General features: G+C 39.5%; 1 protein-coding gene across 6 annotated transcripts in view; it reads left to right on the top strand.

The window, feature by feature from the left end:
• Positions 1-18,204, top strand: part of cut (homeobox protein, cut) — a 167,721-nt gene that overhangs the window by 69,550 nt on the left and 79,967 nt on the right. For all 6 annotated transcript variants that reach the window (XM_069119798.1, XM_069119797.1, XM_069119799.1 and 3 more), the window contains one exon: positions 7,909-8,109. In XM_069119798.1, the coding sequence (XP_068975899.1) occupies positions 7,909-8,109 (201 nt within the window). The remainder of the gene's footprint in view (positions 1-7,908; positions 8,110-18,204) is intronic.

Raw genomic sequence — 18,204 nt, 5'->3', positions numbered from 1 at the left:
TTTCGCGACTCGTGTGTATGCTTCGAGTGTTTCCCGCCGCATATTGCACGTAGTACCTAGCGGGACTTAGAGCCGGTCGATATCTTAATAATAAATACAAGAGGGGTTCACCCTGATGGCTGGTTGGTGTGAGATTGAAGAAGGGGGCTGTGGGGAGGTGATTGGGGGAGGTGGTGGAACGGCGCCACGGTGTATCGGTGCGGTAAAGAGAGCCTGCGCTAGATAGGGTAGCAGAGCACGACGAAGGAACAGAGCGAAGAGGTGGGGTGAGAGAGCTCGAGAGAACGAGAAGAAGGAAAGGGAGAAGGAGGGGGTGGAGATCATTCGCACCTCGAGGTGTAATGAGAAAATTTGAAATATCACGACCGTCTCCTGCCTCCTGCCACCAGCCAAAAAAATATAACATCGCCGCTAGTCATAAACGGCTGATCCAAACCCCGTGCCACCTTTCCACCACCCCCTCTGTTGCCACGCGGGAGATTATAAAGACGGCTGGTGTAAGGTATTCCTCCCTTTCTTGCCACCATATAACGCCCCGGCCCTTGGTGTTCAACCGGGCAACCGCGATTCTACATACACGTTCACAGTCCTTTGCTTACGACCACCGATCGATTTGCTTCCCCGTATCGATCGACAGAAATTCTTAGGGAGAGTTTGTAGTTGTACAAATATCGGTTCGAAGGGTCACCGGATGGTTTAAAATAGATATTTCGTATATAGTTCCTTTATAGTGGAATGGAAAGTTGGATATGGTTTTTCAAAGCTGGTTAATGTTTCGTTGTCTGTTTGAAATGTAATTCACGTATAATAACATATAGTGTATAAAGCGAAACATATTTTGGACGTATACGTTGTATAGACACTTTCGATTTCCTATTAGCCCAAAATGCTGGCGTTACGTTCAAAAGCCATATACTTCTAAACGATTTTCAAATGTTACATTCGCATACACGTCTAACGCTTACTGGAAATTCTAGCATGACGTGTCTACATCAAAGCTCTTGCGATTACGATATACATGGTAGGGATATCAAATATCTTTTTAAGTTTCAAGCACTGTTCGCGAATTTGTAGCAGACAGCGTTTACGAGAAAAGCGAAAAAAATAGAATGATCGTAAAATGTTCTTGAACGTCTTGCGTAATAATCGCGATCGCGTAAAAATATTTCGCGAGGATCGACTATCGAGACTTTGCCGTTGAGACTCGTGTATTTTAAAACGACGCACAATAGTCGGACATTACTGCGGCGTGTCAAAGGTCAGACATAGGAAGTCGCGACTAGCTGGATCACGCGAATCTGGAAACGAAACCAAAGGCGTAGTAAAACACGTCGTAAAGGTAAACGATGCATTTCATGTTAATTAGATATTCGTTTTAGCTGCTAGTATAAATTGCTTTATTTAGCTGCTGCGGCTTTCCTTTTATTTCGAAAAAGTATAGAGAGGAATAGCGTGGCACACGATCGTTAAAATTCATTTCAATGAGAACGAGTATCATGGAAACGCCTCTAGTAACGTCTCGGCATGAATGCGTGTTTTATGGTTTAAAAGAAAAAAAAAAGAAAAAAAGAAAGAACACTGGAGGTGAAAGCACGTGCGAGGTATTCGAAAATAAATTTCCAAATGAGAGAATAAATCAAAGAAGTGTATCTTGTATATCGTAGTTCGACGTCGTTACGCTCGTTTGATGTGCAAAGAGTTCCATTATAGTGATAAAGCAGATGCGTGCATACACAATTTTAATTTGATAATTGCTTAACATGTACTTATGTAGATTATGGAGAAAATTGTACGGTACACATTGTTTTTAAATGATCTGATAATGAGATAATTCATTCAAATTTGACAAGTGGTTTGCTTGTAATTATTGTACATTTGTTGTTTCTATATGGCTGATTTACATTTATTCTAATTGAGGTTCATATTGCTTCAATGAGTGACCAGTATCGTGTCCCGTTAATCTTCAATTATGAATTTTTAGAAACATTTTAACATATGTTAACATATGTTTAATTATATAAAAAATTGGATTTCAATTAGGTAACAGTTATAACAAGTATTTGAAAAGTACTACTCGTGTATTTTCCTAATATTTTATATATAATTAATATAATAAATTACACACGATTAATACTTCCATACTCAATAGACATACTCAATTTTCTATTAATTACAAGAAATTGCTATCAAGGAAACACAATTTGTTTAAGAAACCTTTTTTTCGTTACATCTATCAATTATTCGAAAAATATACCTATAATACGATCAATTCTTCGCGATTGAAGCAGCATTCCAAGGGGCATTTATTACTTACAAAATCTCGTCACGATATCGATGTACTTTCAATGCTTCTTAACCAACCACATGTATAGTTTATTTCTATCAAACCGGATTACAACAAAAAAGAATAAATTCTATATATGACTGATCGAATGGAAAAGCATGAGCCCGAAAGAATTTAAAACCACCAGGGGATTTAAATTGAAAATAAACGATTAAAAATTAATCAAAACAGCCGTATCAATCTCCCGTTTTTTTTTCCTCGCGCTTCTCACAATATCCAGAGTGAAGTGATACTGGGGTGCAGGTCGCATCGAAATACACACGCATCGATCCAACCGGAATTCCCGATGCCTCTCGCGCATTAGTCAACCGTCACGAAATAAATGGTAGAAAAGAACGGGACACGCTGATGATTCGGGCCAGAGCGTAAAAATAGAAATACGCGCGGCGGGGTGGGTGCGCGAGCCGCGAGGGAGGCTGATCTATTCGGGATATTCCGCCGGCAGGGCACAAAGAATGCTCGGCGTTTGACGGGCTACGACACCGCGCGTCGCCAGCTGCGACACTCGCATGCCGTGCACTCACAAACGTTCTCGAATCACGCTTATACGTTGGCTATGCCAACATGCTACGAGTGCTCATTGACGATTGCCCGTTTCCTTTCTGAATTCCGTCAGATTACTCAAACTTGATGAAAAGATGAAGAAAATGTAGAATATGCAGATACGATGACTAAGTAGAGTTGACTTTAAGAGACATTTAGGTAGATTTTGACTTTTCTGGACAGACGTACTTCTATTCGCGTATAGTCTATGTACGAAGATGTTTATATGTAGAAGTGCGAAGAACTTTCTATGTATACTGTACGTTTTATGCTGAGATGACTAAGAACCGTTTTATTATTGCTTTGTATTAGGTTATCCGAAAAGTTTCTTTCGTTTTATGAGGAAATAATGGACGCACACCTTTTTTTGTTTTGCATTATTTTGTCGAATTACGTACGATCCAGTATGTTCTGTTGACATAAACACCACGACATTTCTCAGACTTGGTTTCACGTTTGTATGAAGGTGCACTGTTGTAAAAAACACGTTTGCAAAAGAAAGACACTTTCCGGAGAACCTAATAGATTGGGAAATAAATTTGAGTAAAAGTAATGGTGTTTTATAAGATGTACAAGGACCATATTTGTATAATTAATTTCCTGTGAAAATGTCCATAAATTCATAAATTTTTTGCAAAATTATATTATAATATAATTGTTATTATGGTTTTGAATATAAATATGTGACAATGTAAGGCACAGAGATTGATGATAGATTTTCTTCGACGATGATTCTTTATTGCGGTAGATGTTATTTTTCAACGTTCTTTACACACATTTCTACCTATCTAAATTTGAAATATTTGTCGTCGTACTGGACATAAGTAACAACTTGAGCTTATGTTACTTTCTTCTTGCGCTTCTATAAACGTACTATAATATCAGGAACACTACCGCTTTCTTGCAGCCTATACTACTTACGTTCGGCTTTTGTATTACGAATCATTTCTAATCATCTAATTGCGTATAGTTTTATTAATTCCTTAGTCAACTATCGCGAAAGCGCATATCTAAAATTTGTATAAAATTCGCTGCACGAAACTTGAGGATCAATTTCCATTCAAATACTTAGCAAGCTCAGGTTATATTAAAGTTACATAGCTGTATACCTACATAAGTAGGTACATTAAACTAAATCAATCGTTATATCAACGTCATTCTGAAATTATAATTTTTCCGAGGCCAATAGTAATTTAACAACAAGCCTAGAATCGTTTCGTAAAAGAAATCACGATCGTGTTGGAAAACGAACAAACAAGAGTTGCGTATCGTATTTGTGAATCGTATTGAGAAAACGAGTAATCAAGAAAAAGAGAATTTTCTTATCTATAAATCTCAAATGCTGCAAGAATCGGCGACGTTTCCTTTTCTCAAGAAAAACTTAGTCGAAAACGGAAAAAGATTTGAATTACAAATGCAGTGCGGCGGCCACGAGGATACACGAAACCGTGGCCGCGAAATTACAACGAATTACGGAGCTTAATTACACGACACAGCGAAGTCTTTGAACGGGCAGAAAACGTGGAAACAAGCATTAACACGACAGAAACCGATCGATGCCCTGGTAGTTGATCCGAAAGTGCGTGACCACCCGGCCTAAAAGCAGCCCCGAAGCAGGTTCTTGCACACACGGGCAACGTGCAATGAGCCGCGATTCCGTATATCGAATCGGTGAGTGGCGATCGATCGATGCTCAGAACGCCGTGCAACTCGGATAACCGTCAATTTGCGAAGGGGTGTAAGACGAGCGTCGGGCCCAAGACGAAACGCCTTGTCGTGATCGAAACTTCACCTCCCCTTCTCACTCTGTCAGGGTCGAATGGCGAGTACGTAATAGGCGCTGTCTGACGATCGAACCGAACAGGCTCCTGCTTCCTATCAATCCTGCGAATTTTCTTTGTCAAGAGATGTCATAGACGAAAAACGAACGTGATCTCTGTCGCGTTGAATTATTGTGTTTCGCAAAATATCTGTGTTAACGCGTTCGACTCTGATACAAGTCAGCAGACACGGCAAAATCTGTTATATTTTTTCATTTCTTTCATATGGGAACGGATATTCAATTCTGTACACTGTCAATCAATCACATATTATTTAAATCGTTTCTGTCATTTCGTTTTGGTATTGAATATGTGTGCTCGGTTTCCTTTTTAAATATTGAAAAAAATGTTGATAGAATGTTCGCGATGAAGATATGAAGTTGAAAGATGCGAAAATGTACATATACGATATGCGAAAGCATGTGATACATCCAAACTATAGTAGTTATAATATTTAGTGGACGAAACGAATCTTTCTTTAGGTTCCATACTTTAACGCGTATTGCCAAAGCTATGAATTTGCATGAAAAAGCTCAGTGCGATCATAACGTTAGTCCCTAATGTTTTTCACGAAACTTCCTATCATCTATGAATTACGATCATACGTTCGAACAATCGTCAACGTTCAAAACCATTCTTATCCAGCTGCAATTAATTCATAATACGTTGTACAGGTGGAAGAAAAAGGACGTTTCGCGTCTCCTTATTTTCCACGTTAATATCGGATGCGACAATGGAATATTTAATGGCAATATTTCATAGGCAATCTATTAGAAATCAACGATCGTTGAAGCAATCATATCGATTGATACGAAGGAGGAAGAGAATCAAGGAGGAAGCATTTGAAAGCCTTGAAATGAATCGAAAGAGCGGAAGAACTGCTCGAGTTTCCCGTAATCCCATAACTTAAATTTCTTAACAGCCGATTGTTGATAGAACAACGACAAAAGCAACGTCGTTAGGAACGTTCAAAGAAGCCATTATCTTCCAACGACTTCCGCCGCTAATGTGACGATCGCGGACGGACGATCTTTATCGGCGATCTTCTCGATCCTCTTCATCAGCCTTATATAGCTACGCTGACGTTGCTCCCCCACTTTTCCAAACGACTCGTGACAAATACACAGGATGAGCCTCGACAGCCTATCGATACTTCGTCCGCCATTCCGATGAACGTACATCGTGCACTCGGATATGTATTTATGCTTCCCGTATCATTTCGTAATTATCGATAACATCGTCAAGGCTTTTTGCAGGAAACAATGGGTCATTACTACAGCTGTCTCGTACTTCGTCTCGACGACCACTGTCTCTCTTTTTGTCGTTTCGATGTCGGCTACTGTGGTCGTCTTCCTTTTTTTATTTACGATCTTCTCTCTTTAATAATCAAACCACCGGATGACTAGTGGATGTACATTTCGATTGTTCGAAATTTTCGTTTGCGATTTTACGCTGCGAAACGCTTTTGATATTCAACTTTGAACGTTTAGGGTATATCAACTGTCTTTTCCTTCTTTTCCTTTTTTATATGAAGTTGAAAATACCTTATTTCTACTATTTCTACGTGTCACACGACAGAATATTTGAATTATTTACGTTAACCTTCCGATCAATAGTTACTGGTACCATAAATGAAATGTAAGATTTGTATACCGCGATAAATGGGAAATTATGGTAAATGAGATCGCGAAGGCTAATATTCTGGAATAATATATAATTATTTGTAATTCATCGACAAGTGGTAAAGTCGGATATCGGAAATATTCTAAGATCGTCGGCCGAAGAGTTGGGATAGTTTAGTATAGAAATTAACACCTCTAACACTCGTGTAGAATCCATTTCTATGCACAGGTTGCATTCGATACTCCCTTATAACTTTATAATTTGTATTATATTTCCTTATAAATCTGTGCACTATACTCCTACCGTTCGGCTGGAAATATCAGAGATATCTTGCATAATCACAGAATTAGAAATTAACCGACATGAAGTACAATTTTAATCCTTACAGACATAGATGCAACGTAACATATTTTGAATGCAAATGTGACAATGAATTTCCGGACGAATAAATTCCTACGTTCTCGATACAGTAAATTCAGGTAACAGATCGTTGAAAAAAGATGCGTTCACTTGCCAGTATATCGACAACGATTGAACGCAATTGGCTTCATGAAGAAAGAAAAATATGGAAAGAGAAAAAAGTCGAACTCGTACGCTCAAAGAGAATTATAGGAAATATATGCGGGTCGTGAACGAGCATGTTATAGGATGGCCGTATGCACGATTCCGTGTTGCCGTACAATTTCAAATCGAAGTGAAGTTAGCGTCGGTGTTTCGCGGAACGATCGATCGATGCTTCGATGCATCGAGTAAAAACTGACGTGGACTTGTTGCCTATTAGTCCGCGCGGTGTTCTCGATATTTTACTACCGAATTCGCAATTACTTTAATTGCCTCCAGATGTCAATTAATGACTTTAGCATATGCCGTTGCTGTACAGATTGGCCGAATAGACGAAGCACTGGAGCGGGACCAGGACGCATGTGTTTGTCATTACGACACCGCGATGATTTTATCATCTTTGAGAACGTTTCCGTGATTCCTCTTTAGCCTTCTAGTGTTACTCGTATCGAAAATATATCGATATTCAACAGGCTAAAAATACGAACTCGTAGTAGTTATTATTAGAAAAACATGTTTCTACTCCTACATTTCACAGAAGCTCATACAGTGTCCTAAGAATATATCGTTATATCTAAATCTCTAAAATTTGTATGAGTACTTATGAATTGATAGTGATTGAATTAAATGAAATAAATATAGCTCATGTGTCGATTAATTATTTGCCAAGTATTTCCAGCAAGACTGGCGAAATAGTAAATTTAGATACTAATTTCAACTTATCCCAAACCCTTTATGAATAGGTAATTTGATTAATCGACAGAATTCCATTTGTGTATATATCTGTCGTAGCATAACAAGATAGTTGGCGTAATAAGAAGATGATTAAAAATTAAACCAATTAAACTATGTATATTTTTTTTCAAATCTGTTTCCTAAATAATTTCTTTCTCTTAGTTAAACTATCTTTGTGGCAAGCCGGTGATATCAATTTTAATTACACATTGAGTAGGAATTAAATAATCTTATAAGTACGTAAAGGCAGAGGTTTTAATTTGCTGTTTGATTTGATTGCAGAGGGCGACATTGGCGGAAAAGGAAGTTTCTGCATTGAAGGAGCAACTTGCCGCGGCAAATGATGGGAACTCGAAGACTGAGGGACATAAATTGTCTCAGACTCCACAGGCAAGTGATCAGCAGCAGGTACACGATGCCAGCAACCCCAGGAGGACGCCGAACAGCAACCTGGAACAGGAACTGCAAGCGAAGGACAAAGAGGTAAGTCTCGTATTTTAACGTTCCTAAAGTTTCCCTACATCTCGCTCAAATCGTCAAATTGATTACGATACAATGAAAATTAAACCTAACTAAAATTCGAAAGATTTTAATATCAAACTCGGGTGAAGATGTTCATAGGATTAAGAATCTTTTGCAATCGTGAACAGTTCGAGCCCTTCAACAGCCATACTGATCTAAACGCTATAAATCCAAAAATGAAGAAACGTGATGACGTTACGATTCACAATAAATAAATTTACTCGTAAATTTTCTATTATTTACGCCATTTGTATCTCGCGAAAAAGGATAATTTACAGAAAAATATAGTCGATCCGAGACTGTCTTTCAAAGGGGCTCGCATAAACGCAATCAATTTGACGCGAAAGGAATTACAGATGGACGAAATCTCGAAATAAGCTTGTATGATTGTCGATTAATTATCGAAAATAGCTCGCGAGTGCATCTCGAATTTGAAGCGTTTTAACGGTTAAATACGCTGGCTTTTTCATCTGTAAAAACGGCACACGGAAGCGAGTGCATCGAGCTTCTCACACCGATACAACACCGTGTAATTCCGTTGAACTGTTGCACACAGAGATTTGCGCCGCGTGCGCGTTGAACTGAATGACTGACGTACTCGATAGAGCACGTGGTGGCCCTCCCTCACCCCTTCGTTCGTCCTCGTCTCTCTTTCTCTCTCTCTCGATCACTCTCTCCCCTACCCTTCCCTTTCTCTCTCACCCTTCACTGTTTTCTCTGCAGATCGTACGCACGAAGCACGCGCACACCAGTCGGTGAAATTCACCCCCGAGTGCACTTCACCTTCCCGATTCGCGATAAACGCCTGGAATCACGCTTTCGGTACGCAAAGTGTGACTAATGGCAGTCGACGAACCGACGGAATTGGTAATGAAAGAAGATCATAAATAGGAAACGCGGTATCGATGAATATTCATCCGGTCGGGGTTGGGTCGAGGTTGGGAATCGTTTGGATTTTGACGAAGACGGTTTGACATACGCTCTATGGGTATATCAAGAGCCACGATGAATCGACTGCCTACCTTGCTTTCCTTTTCATCGATTCTACCTGTGAATTCGTGACAAATTGACGATCAGAGAACCTTTAACGTGCATAAATTGCTTTATTTTGTTGTGTGTCTGTACGTCGACCTTAATTGAACGATTGTGTGTTCAAGCAAAAGGGTATAAATGAATTTCTTTGAGAAATTGATATTCTGTACGTATAATTTTTCAGTATACATCCTATCTGTTTTCTTGTATTCGTATGTAATTTATCCGTGCAAAGAGTAATTCGAAATTATTCTTTATTTATCTGATAGAGAACAGTACTTCGTTAATACATCATATTATTCGGAAGTTTTACTAACAAGTTAATATTTCAACGAACGAATTAAAAACGCACTGTTACTTTACTATTATGGTATATTATAATCAAGCAAAACCTTATCAGAGATCGTAAAGCGGCAGTTTTTTAAAGCGTAGTATAACACTACGATATTTTATTAAGGTAGACTGCTGCGATGCAAGCCTCTCCTAAACTGCATTCCGTCGCGTTAAAATCCTCGTAAAGTCTTCCCACGAAGTCTTAAAATAACATTCCATTGTTATATACCATCTAAAAGATCCTTCTACGAAATCGCCTCATTTTCTACTAACATTCCACCAAACTATATAATGTACCAAATATCGCTCTATTAAAATACATATACGAAATTCTCCACAATATAACGAAACGCGTGTCAATTAAAAATTCATTGCAAAAATTCATCTATACCATATATCGTTCGCATAACACCTCTCCGCGTTTGCGAGTCTACGGATATGCCTCATTTTCCAGTAACATTCTACAAAACCATACGTTTTACAAAATTCCGCTTCGTCCAAGAAGCGTACATAAAATTCAACGTAAGAGAATGCATTTCGGTGGACAAAAATTCACCATCATCATACATCCGAATCTTTGAAAGTCTGGTTGGAAGCAGATTACCAACTGGAAAAAATCGAACCGCGCCTAATTCCACCGTCAGCAAGGGGGTCTCGAGTTTCGCGGCTGTTGCAGCCCTCGAGAAAAAAAGGACACAAAGTGGTCAAACCCTTGAGCGACGGTTTACGGATCGGAGTCTTGTAAGAACCTCTCGCGGGCCACGAGAAGGGTGCATAATGCGAGCGGCACGAGGGCGGGAGAACCGAGTCCTTTAAACAAAGGCGAAAACACTTAAAAGCTTCGTTGCCGGTGGTGAGAAGGTAAGCGCGCGCGCGCGCGCGCGAACACCAGAAAGGAGTGATAAAAACACCGCTAAGAGTTCAATAAGTATCCTGCTTAGGGCCAATAATGCTGCCACCCCTTTTCCACCCTCGTCCGCCCCAGCTACCACTTTGCACTGGCTGCTCTGGTATTCCCGTTTCGAAGGAAATCGTTCGCTTCAGCCCGAGTTGTAATCTCGAAGCTCGATAATCCAACCGCCCTCCCCCCGCTATTCTTTTTTCTCTCCCCTTCGCCGATTCTCGAAGGGTAACCGGAACAACCCCTTACCACCGAACGCGGCAACGACGCCTTTTCACGGATAAGAATTTGCTTCGCGGACAATGTCTTTATTGAGAAGCCATCGCGCGCGACAGGGATGATTTTTATTATTCCCCGATTAAGGGGTGGAAGTCGGTAGATGACGGGATGCTACGCTGGCCCCGGATGATAATGAGGAGTAAATAATGCGACAATGTAGCCGAGGAAAGGAGTAGTTCGATTATCTTCGCTGGAGATGAATCGTTGGCAGGCTCGTGCTATCGAGGGACTGGGTTTATGGTTACCAAGCGAGGAAATCAATTGATAGGGATGAAAGAGATGTTGTTTTGCACGATGGATTTCAGACCATTTATTTAGAAAGGGGATAGCTTCCGTGATCTTCGTTTTTCTTCCTTTTAATTTATATACAAGGCGTTTCAGAATTAATGGTATATAATCTGTACGAAGGAATTTGTCGTAAAGATGAGGCACATTTCTTGCTGCAAACTTTAGTTCTGAACAAATCGATATTGCTTCGACGATTTTTAAGATTCGAGACCAGCGACGTGTAACGTACAATCTTCTAATATGTAATATACAACTTCTTTGAAAGTTAGAACACGTTTTCAAAGGAATTATCTATTCCTAACTCGCAATGAAATGAAATTAGTTTCTTCAAAATCTTTCTAGAAATAAAAAGAAAACTGTCTAAAAAATTAATGGTCGACAATAAGGAATTTTGTTACAATTAGAACATCACAATCGACCATTGTTTAACACCTATTCTTATCGGTAGAGCATCTTATAGAAATCAGAATGGAAATCAGCTAAATGCTTTCTACCATAGCAACTGACGTATTTGAGTTATAAATATCACGAAGTCATCATTTTATATCGGGGACATTCGAGACCAACATTTTTCGATTGTTTACAGTATCGGCCTCAAAAACCGGATTCCTTTGATCTGCCTCCGACGAAACATATAGTTATTACAAAAAAAAAAAAAAAAAGAAAAGAAAAAGGAGGGATAAGAAAGAAGAAGACGAGAATTTTTCTTGAAACGTAGTTGTAAAATTCTCGACTCGAACTTTATTTATTATCTCTAAAAATCCCAAATAATATTTGCGGTAGATATTTTTCTGGAATTTGAAACGTTTTCTTTTCTCCGATTACACGTATACGTACAGTTATTTCTTAGAACAGATAGATAGCACTTTTGAAAGACGAAGGAATTTTGTTTTTCATTATTACCGACTTGGATTCGATATTACTTTCTAACGAATATTGGAGCAAACACGTTACGTATCTGTACGATTCAATCATAAATTTGTCATACAGCGGAGGCAAACGATTCGCTGATGACGTTCAAGATCATTTGCTTTTCATCCATAGAGGACACAGCGATAAATAAATTTATTATCGTACCGTAAATTTCAAACACCTTGAGTGACGGTCGATATGGCGCTTTCACATTTTGGAAAAATCACGGCCGGTATCATAAGAAATTGATAGCGTTGCCACATAACTGAGATAAAAGGGCAAAGATTGCTAAATCAGTGATCACATGCTAGATAACGATCCAGTTTAATATGCAGTTACGAATCAGTATCAATTCAACGCTTATGCGCCGTTTCACTGGAATCAAGTGGTAGTGAGAAAAATAAATATTTTACTTAAGCCCGTTGCGAAATAAACCTGATGGAATTAAGTACCGTATTCAACAGAATAATTTAGTAAATTATATAGACAGTTACAGATCGTATCCAACAATACTCACTCTAGAACTCACTCTGGAGTTGTAATCAACTTCTAAACGCTACGCTGTATCAAATATATTATCTGAAGATTGTATTTCGTACTCTTAAGTGGTACGCGTAACTTTTATTTATTAAATCGTTTTGTTATACAAATTAATCTTATTACTTTATGGTCTACACATACTCTTTTGTTCAGATTTTTTACAGTTCAAAATACGAGTTATGCGTATCTTAATTGTAGTTTTTCACCATATGATCAACACTTGTATTAGGTTACAATACATTTGCAAATAGAATACGTACCTTGTTACTTTCCTCCTTTGTTACCTTTGACTTCGATCTGGCTTACTTATTACAGATAATAAAACCTTATGATAGAATACAGCGAATTTATCGTCGAGCAAAGAAAATCTAACGCAAAGGAAAAATTATAGTTTCCATTTAACATCAGTAATCTTAGAAATTATATTAAAAAGTTCGTGCAAGAAAAATCCTTCGATAAATATATTTGATCACTTACAAAGGTCCAAGAACAGACAAACAAAATACTTAGCGCATTTTCATCCTAATCGAACAAGGAATTTATTATCTGGAATACCGAGTATAAAAAGAATTCTCGTTTCTGTCACCGGTAATCTTCTGAAATAAAAAAGAAAATCCTCCAACCAAGAATCGCACGACAGATACATTTGGTCATGCACGAAGACTTCAGAGCATACCGAATTACCTTAACGCCTGGCGTAATTTCATTTAAGTCGGTGTAATTCTTATTTGGACGAATTTACCACGGATCAGGATGGTAATTAACTCCCCGCAAGTTAGTTTCGCGGGGCGTCGCGGATGATTGACAGGGTTGTTCGCGACACGACGCAGCCATGTCTTTGATCTGTTCCGGGGAAAAGAATCGCGAGATCAAGGACAGGTCGTCCTAGGAGGAAAAGGGTTCGCAATTAGACCGCTAACGACTTTGTTTCTCGGTTTCGCGGCACGTTTCACGCGAGGCGAAGAGTCTGGTACCGTGGGGAGATGAAAGAGAGACAACGCGCCGCCGATGCCAACACAAATACGCTCGGCGAGTGTTTCAAAACACGTTGGCTAATGTACCCAGAGCGATAGATCAAGAAATAACCGAGAACGCTATTCGCACTTATGCTAGGCCGGACGATCTTTTGCGGCGACCAGACTTCCTGCTTCGTCAGGGCGGCCTCTTCAGGACGGCTCGGTGAAGGGTGTTATTTTTCTAGCTCAAGTATTTTAGACAAACTATCATCAACATGTGTCTTCTCTTTCTCTCTTTCTTTTCTGATGTTTGTTTTCATCGATAGCTGAACGACGAAGATGTGGAAATTCTTTTCGAAATATTTCTTCAGTTTCTTTGTACGAATGGTTGACTTTTTCTTTTTATTGTATTTGTCAGTTTGATTAAAAGGAGTACGCGTTATGTATTTGGACTTGTTTAGCAGCGAAGTGAAATGATAAAAAAAGATGATAAACATGTAAATCGTTCTTCGCTTTACTTTACTTTATTTATTATTTTAGCTTTATTTATATTATTATAATTATTTGTACAAAACTTTTAGTACAAATTCATTGATATATCTTATTACAATCAGAGTTAATATTTCTGAATTGTTCTACTAGCTACGATAAATTAACCGTTCATTTACTTATACTATACGTCTCAATTAACGAAACCTAATCGTCATCTTGACAAGCCGTTCATTCGTAACGAATTTCTTTAGTTCCACGATTCTCCAGATTTACTAAGAACACATTATTAGTCCGAAACTATATAATATAATAATATTATACATTATGTATATTCATTAGTATCGTTAATTTTTTCGAACACCACGTAAGGTCTCAAATTTGTTTTAAAACTACGGTGTCTTAAAACTTTTCCTAAAACTATTTCTCCAAATATCTATAAGTATAAATCTCATCACTATTTCCTTACAATTTGCGTTCCCCAACACCAATTATAGCAATCAACGAGTTACACGAACCTCCCTCGAGAACAAATCTTTTCCAAATCCAAACAGTCTCAGAAGTCCAAGTCTCACATCTGCCTATGGACTTTCTCAGAACTTTTGCAAAATCTCCAAATATCTCACAAAAGGTATAAATCTACTGTACCCACAATATGTATCTATCAATATCTTTTTACGATAGCAACCGAAATCAATATGAACCGTAGGAATCGACGAAATACACGAAACCACGTGAACATCGACAAGCTTTCTGAACCCGAACGAGTGACATTAAATCGAGCCGAAATTTAAAAATCTCCAAAATGGCAAATATTCGAGTGGCGTGATCCTCCTGCGGTTTTTATCGATAATTGCGATCGCCGGCGATCACGTGGACCGAGAAGCCATCGCGGAGACATCGACGACGCGGCCATGTCGTTTCTAACGCCAGTAGGCCGAGCATTCCCGCCACGATGTTACGGTATTTGTCCTGATACGAAGATTTGCTGATAATTACCGCGATAAGGAGCAATCGAGTGCGCAATACTCGCCGCGACAAACCGCGAACGGGACGACGAATTTTATCGCCTCTCTCCGTGCGAGACCGCACGAACGCACGAGCGTATTCGCTCTTTCGCTCACTCGCTCGTTCGCCGCTCATCGTGAAATCGACTGTTGTGAAACGGATTAGAGACCGACTGACAGATCGGTGGGTGGATGGAGAAACCGAGGCTTTCACGATTGCGTAATAGTCCTCGGGAAAATCTCGCCGCGCCTCTGTACCGTCACGATCCAGCGTTTCACAGAAACGCGTCGCATTTCGATGCAACCAACTTTCGTTCGAACGCGGCATCTCTCGATCGGATGAATTTGAACTGAAGCCCTTCGAATCTACAATTTGTCATTTGTATACTTGCTCGCGCGAAGAAAGGGAGGAATATTATACGGTGGAGGTTTTCTGATACATTTGAAAGATTCTTAAAATTTTACGAAGATTTTATAGGTGAAAAGAAGGAAAGTAGATTTACTTTCTTTGCGATGTATTTAATGTACAATGGAGCTTTCTATATACGAACTGTCGCGTAGATTTAAGATTTTTTAAATTCAACTGTATTAGTAATAAACTTAGATACACACAGTGTCCAATTGAAAAAATGATTAAGCGTAGTAAGGTAGAAAATATATTTAGCACGATTTCTCGTACTATATTAAAAACATACGGGTGAGGTGTTAATTATTTACAAGTTCTAAAAATAAAGAAATTAATCTCTTGTTATTTATATAGAATGGAAGTATTTATTGGCTACTAGTTAACAATAATTTGTATAAAAAATTTCTGGAAGGCTACAAAGCATTCCTCCTAGGCCGGATTTCGATCGTTTTCTTATCATATCAGCACGAGTCGTTAAATAGGTAAACAATTTGCGGATGGCATCGTAAATTTAGATTTCACCAAGGTATATAAAAAATCGATATCATTGTCACCCTCGTTGTTTGTTCCGGTGTTCTCATTAATACCATACTATCGCAAATAATCTTCCAATTCTTATTAACAGCATTACAATCTACTTTTCGAACGTCTTAATTCCCTTCCCACCAACTTCTAAATTCCTCCACTTTATCGATAAGAAATTTCGTACGCGATTAATTTCACGCGTCGGGAGAATTTCATTTTGTATCGCGAGCGTGGCTCATACGTCGATGTTCGTACCATGGTTTACCATGAAAACCGATGAATTTCGCGTTTAGTGGTTTTGGAACATACTGTCAGAGGATGGGTACGGGTGAACTCTGACAAAAACCGGCGAATATTTGCACTCGAGCGAAAATGACGCGAGTCAGAGGCGCAGCCTGAAACAGCCAATATCGTTAGATATTCATTCCGTAAGTTTCAAGTAGAACAAAATATAGGGATTAAACCTAGAACAGTTGCCCACCCTATTCTCGCTTTTTTTCCATCCTCTTCTCCCCATTTTCAGGCTGGCCAACTTGCAAGCCCGCTCTCTTATCTATGTAACCCGTGAAATTGCGTTCGCAATGAGAGCGATGCATATGTTCGGTGAGGTTCGTTGAATCGACCTCGACTCCGATACGAGTGCTTTCTTTCCCCTTGCGTCAAGGGATGTTTCTCTCGCTTGGTCATCCAAGGTTGTTTCTTCGTAAAGAGACACGAACCAGACTTGATTTTTCTTTTCTTTCTGAAGTTCTTCATCTTACGTATCTTTTAAGTTGTTTTGAAGTAGGAACGAGCGAGAGTCGCACTCGAGCCAGCGCCATCTGTCGATACGCTTCGACAACATCCTTAGAGTCTGTTCTCAATGACGTTGGAGCGGCTGATAAGGTCGTGGTAATGACGGCTCTTCGCGAAAGTGCTCTTTATTATTTATCGCGCTTGCACGTCGTCGAAACGATACGATCGTTTGTCAACAGATTATCGTTCCAAACTTGCCATCTTTTCTAGTCGACGCTTTATCGTTTAACAATAAAGAGGTATCATAATTGTTCTAAGTAACCGCCTCGATATTCTACGCAATTGTACTATTTCAGGAATTCCCTAACCGTCGATTGTCATTCGCTACGATGTTAACAAATAATTTTCACGCGTTTACTTCCATATTCTAGAACTTTACATATGAATCTTCTATAAATCACCATGAAGTTTCTTTCACGACCTCCATGGGTCTTTCGCTTGCGTTACAAATTCAAATCGTACATCACCAACGAACGCGTTAATATTCTTTCATAACTTAAACTGCCTTCGCGAAAGCATACACCTCGTGCAAAAACTTGCAAGATCGATCTGAAAGAGCAATAAAGTTCCCGATTATACGTAACGCTTAACGTTTGAAGAAAAAGAAGAAGAAGAAAGAAAAAATGCACAGCCAAATGGTATTCAATGTCATAATAGTGTACAGTTCACGGTGTTCTCGTCCGCGAGATCGATCACGCGGTGATTCTTCCTATAAGTATCGCGCCATTCGTCATGGAAGCATTAAATTCCCATTAAAAATAGGTCTGAAAGCAGCTAATTTCCCGGGCGGTCGAGACAATTACAAATAAGGAGAGAGAACTCGCGCGCGCACAGGGGACTGCATGTGCGCGCTCGATAAAGGAAAAAAGAGGGAGAGGAAAGACGAGCCGGATGCTCCATCATCGTCGGCTGAAACATTAATTAGAAAATCTGAATAATTAGGAACTAACTTTTACGCGATGTGTAAAACTCGTTTCTACCCCTTCCCCCCTCACGCCTCCCCCTCCTCCTCTCTTCTCGTGCACATGCACGATCTCGTATACAGCACGTTCGCGAACGTCGGTATGGGTGCGCGTCGTCCAAGTGGACGGGGGAAGACCGCTTTCCTCTGCCTCTGGTTCAACGGCAGCGGTTAAAACCCCCTACCACTTTCTCTCTACTCCTGCACCTTTACCCTTGCTCCGTACACTTTTAAAAAGGGTTTTCCAGTTCGAACAGATCGATCGCGACCCCCTGCTTCCTCCCTTCCTCTCCTTTCATCCCTGAGATGCGTATCTGGTCACGGCGGCCCGCTGATTATATCGTAATTACGGTTTTAAGTATATTTCATCGAGCACGCGAGCCACGAACATCGGGGGTGGAAAGCCGGAACAGCCACTGGAAGAGAGACAGTTAAAGTCGTGCCCCATTCGATTTAATAGCGATTGTATAGGTATCGTTGTATCGTGGAAATGGTGGAGTACCGATAGTAACGCGAGACTCTGTTTCTTAACTCTGCTAAGTTCTTTGAATTATTTTACAGGATCGACTGTTTTATTCTTCGCAAATGTTGTTGTTCTGCGAGAAGAATAGAATAGAATTATTTCTATGCAC

Source organism: Bombus flavifrons, chromosome 9 (genome assembly GCF_040668555.2).
Source record: "Bombus flavifrons isolate JBK064 chromosome 9, iyBomFlav1_principal, whole genome shotgun sequence".
Taxonomy (NCBI): domain Eukaryota; kingdom Metazoa; phylum Arthropoda; class Insecta; order Hymenoptera; family Apidae; genus Bombus; species Bombus flavifrons.
Note: the sequence above shows the minus strand (reverse complement) of the source record. Positions and strands in the feature narration are given on the sequence as shown.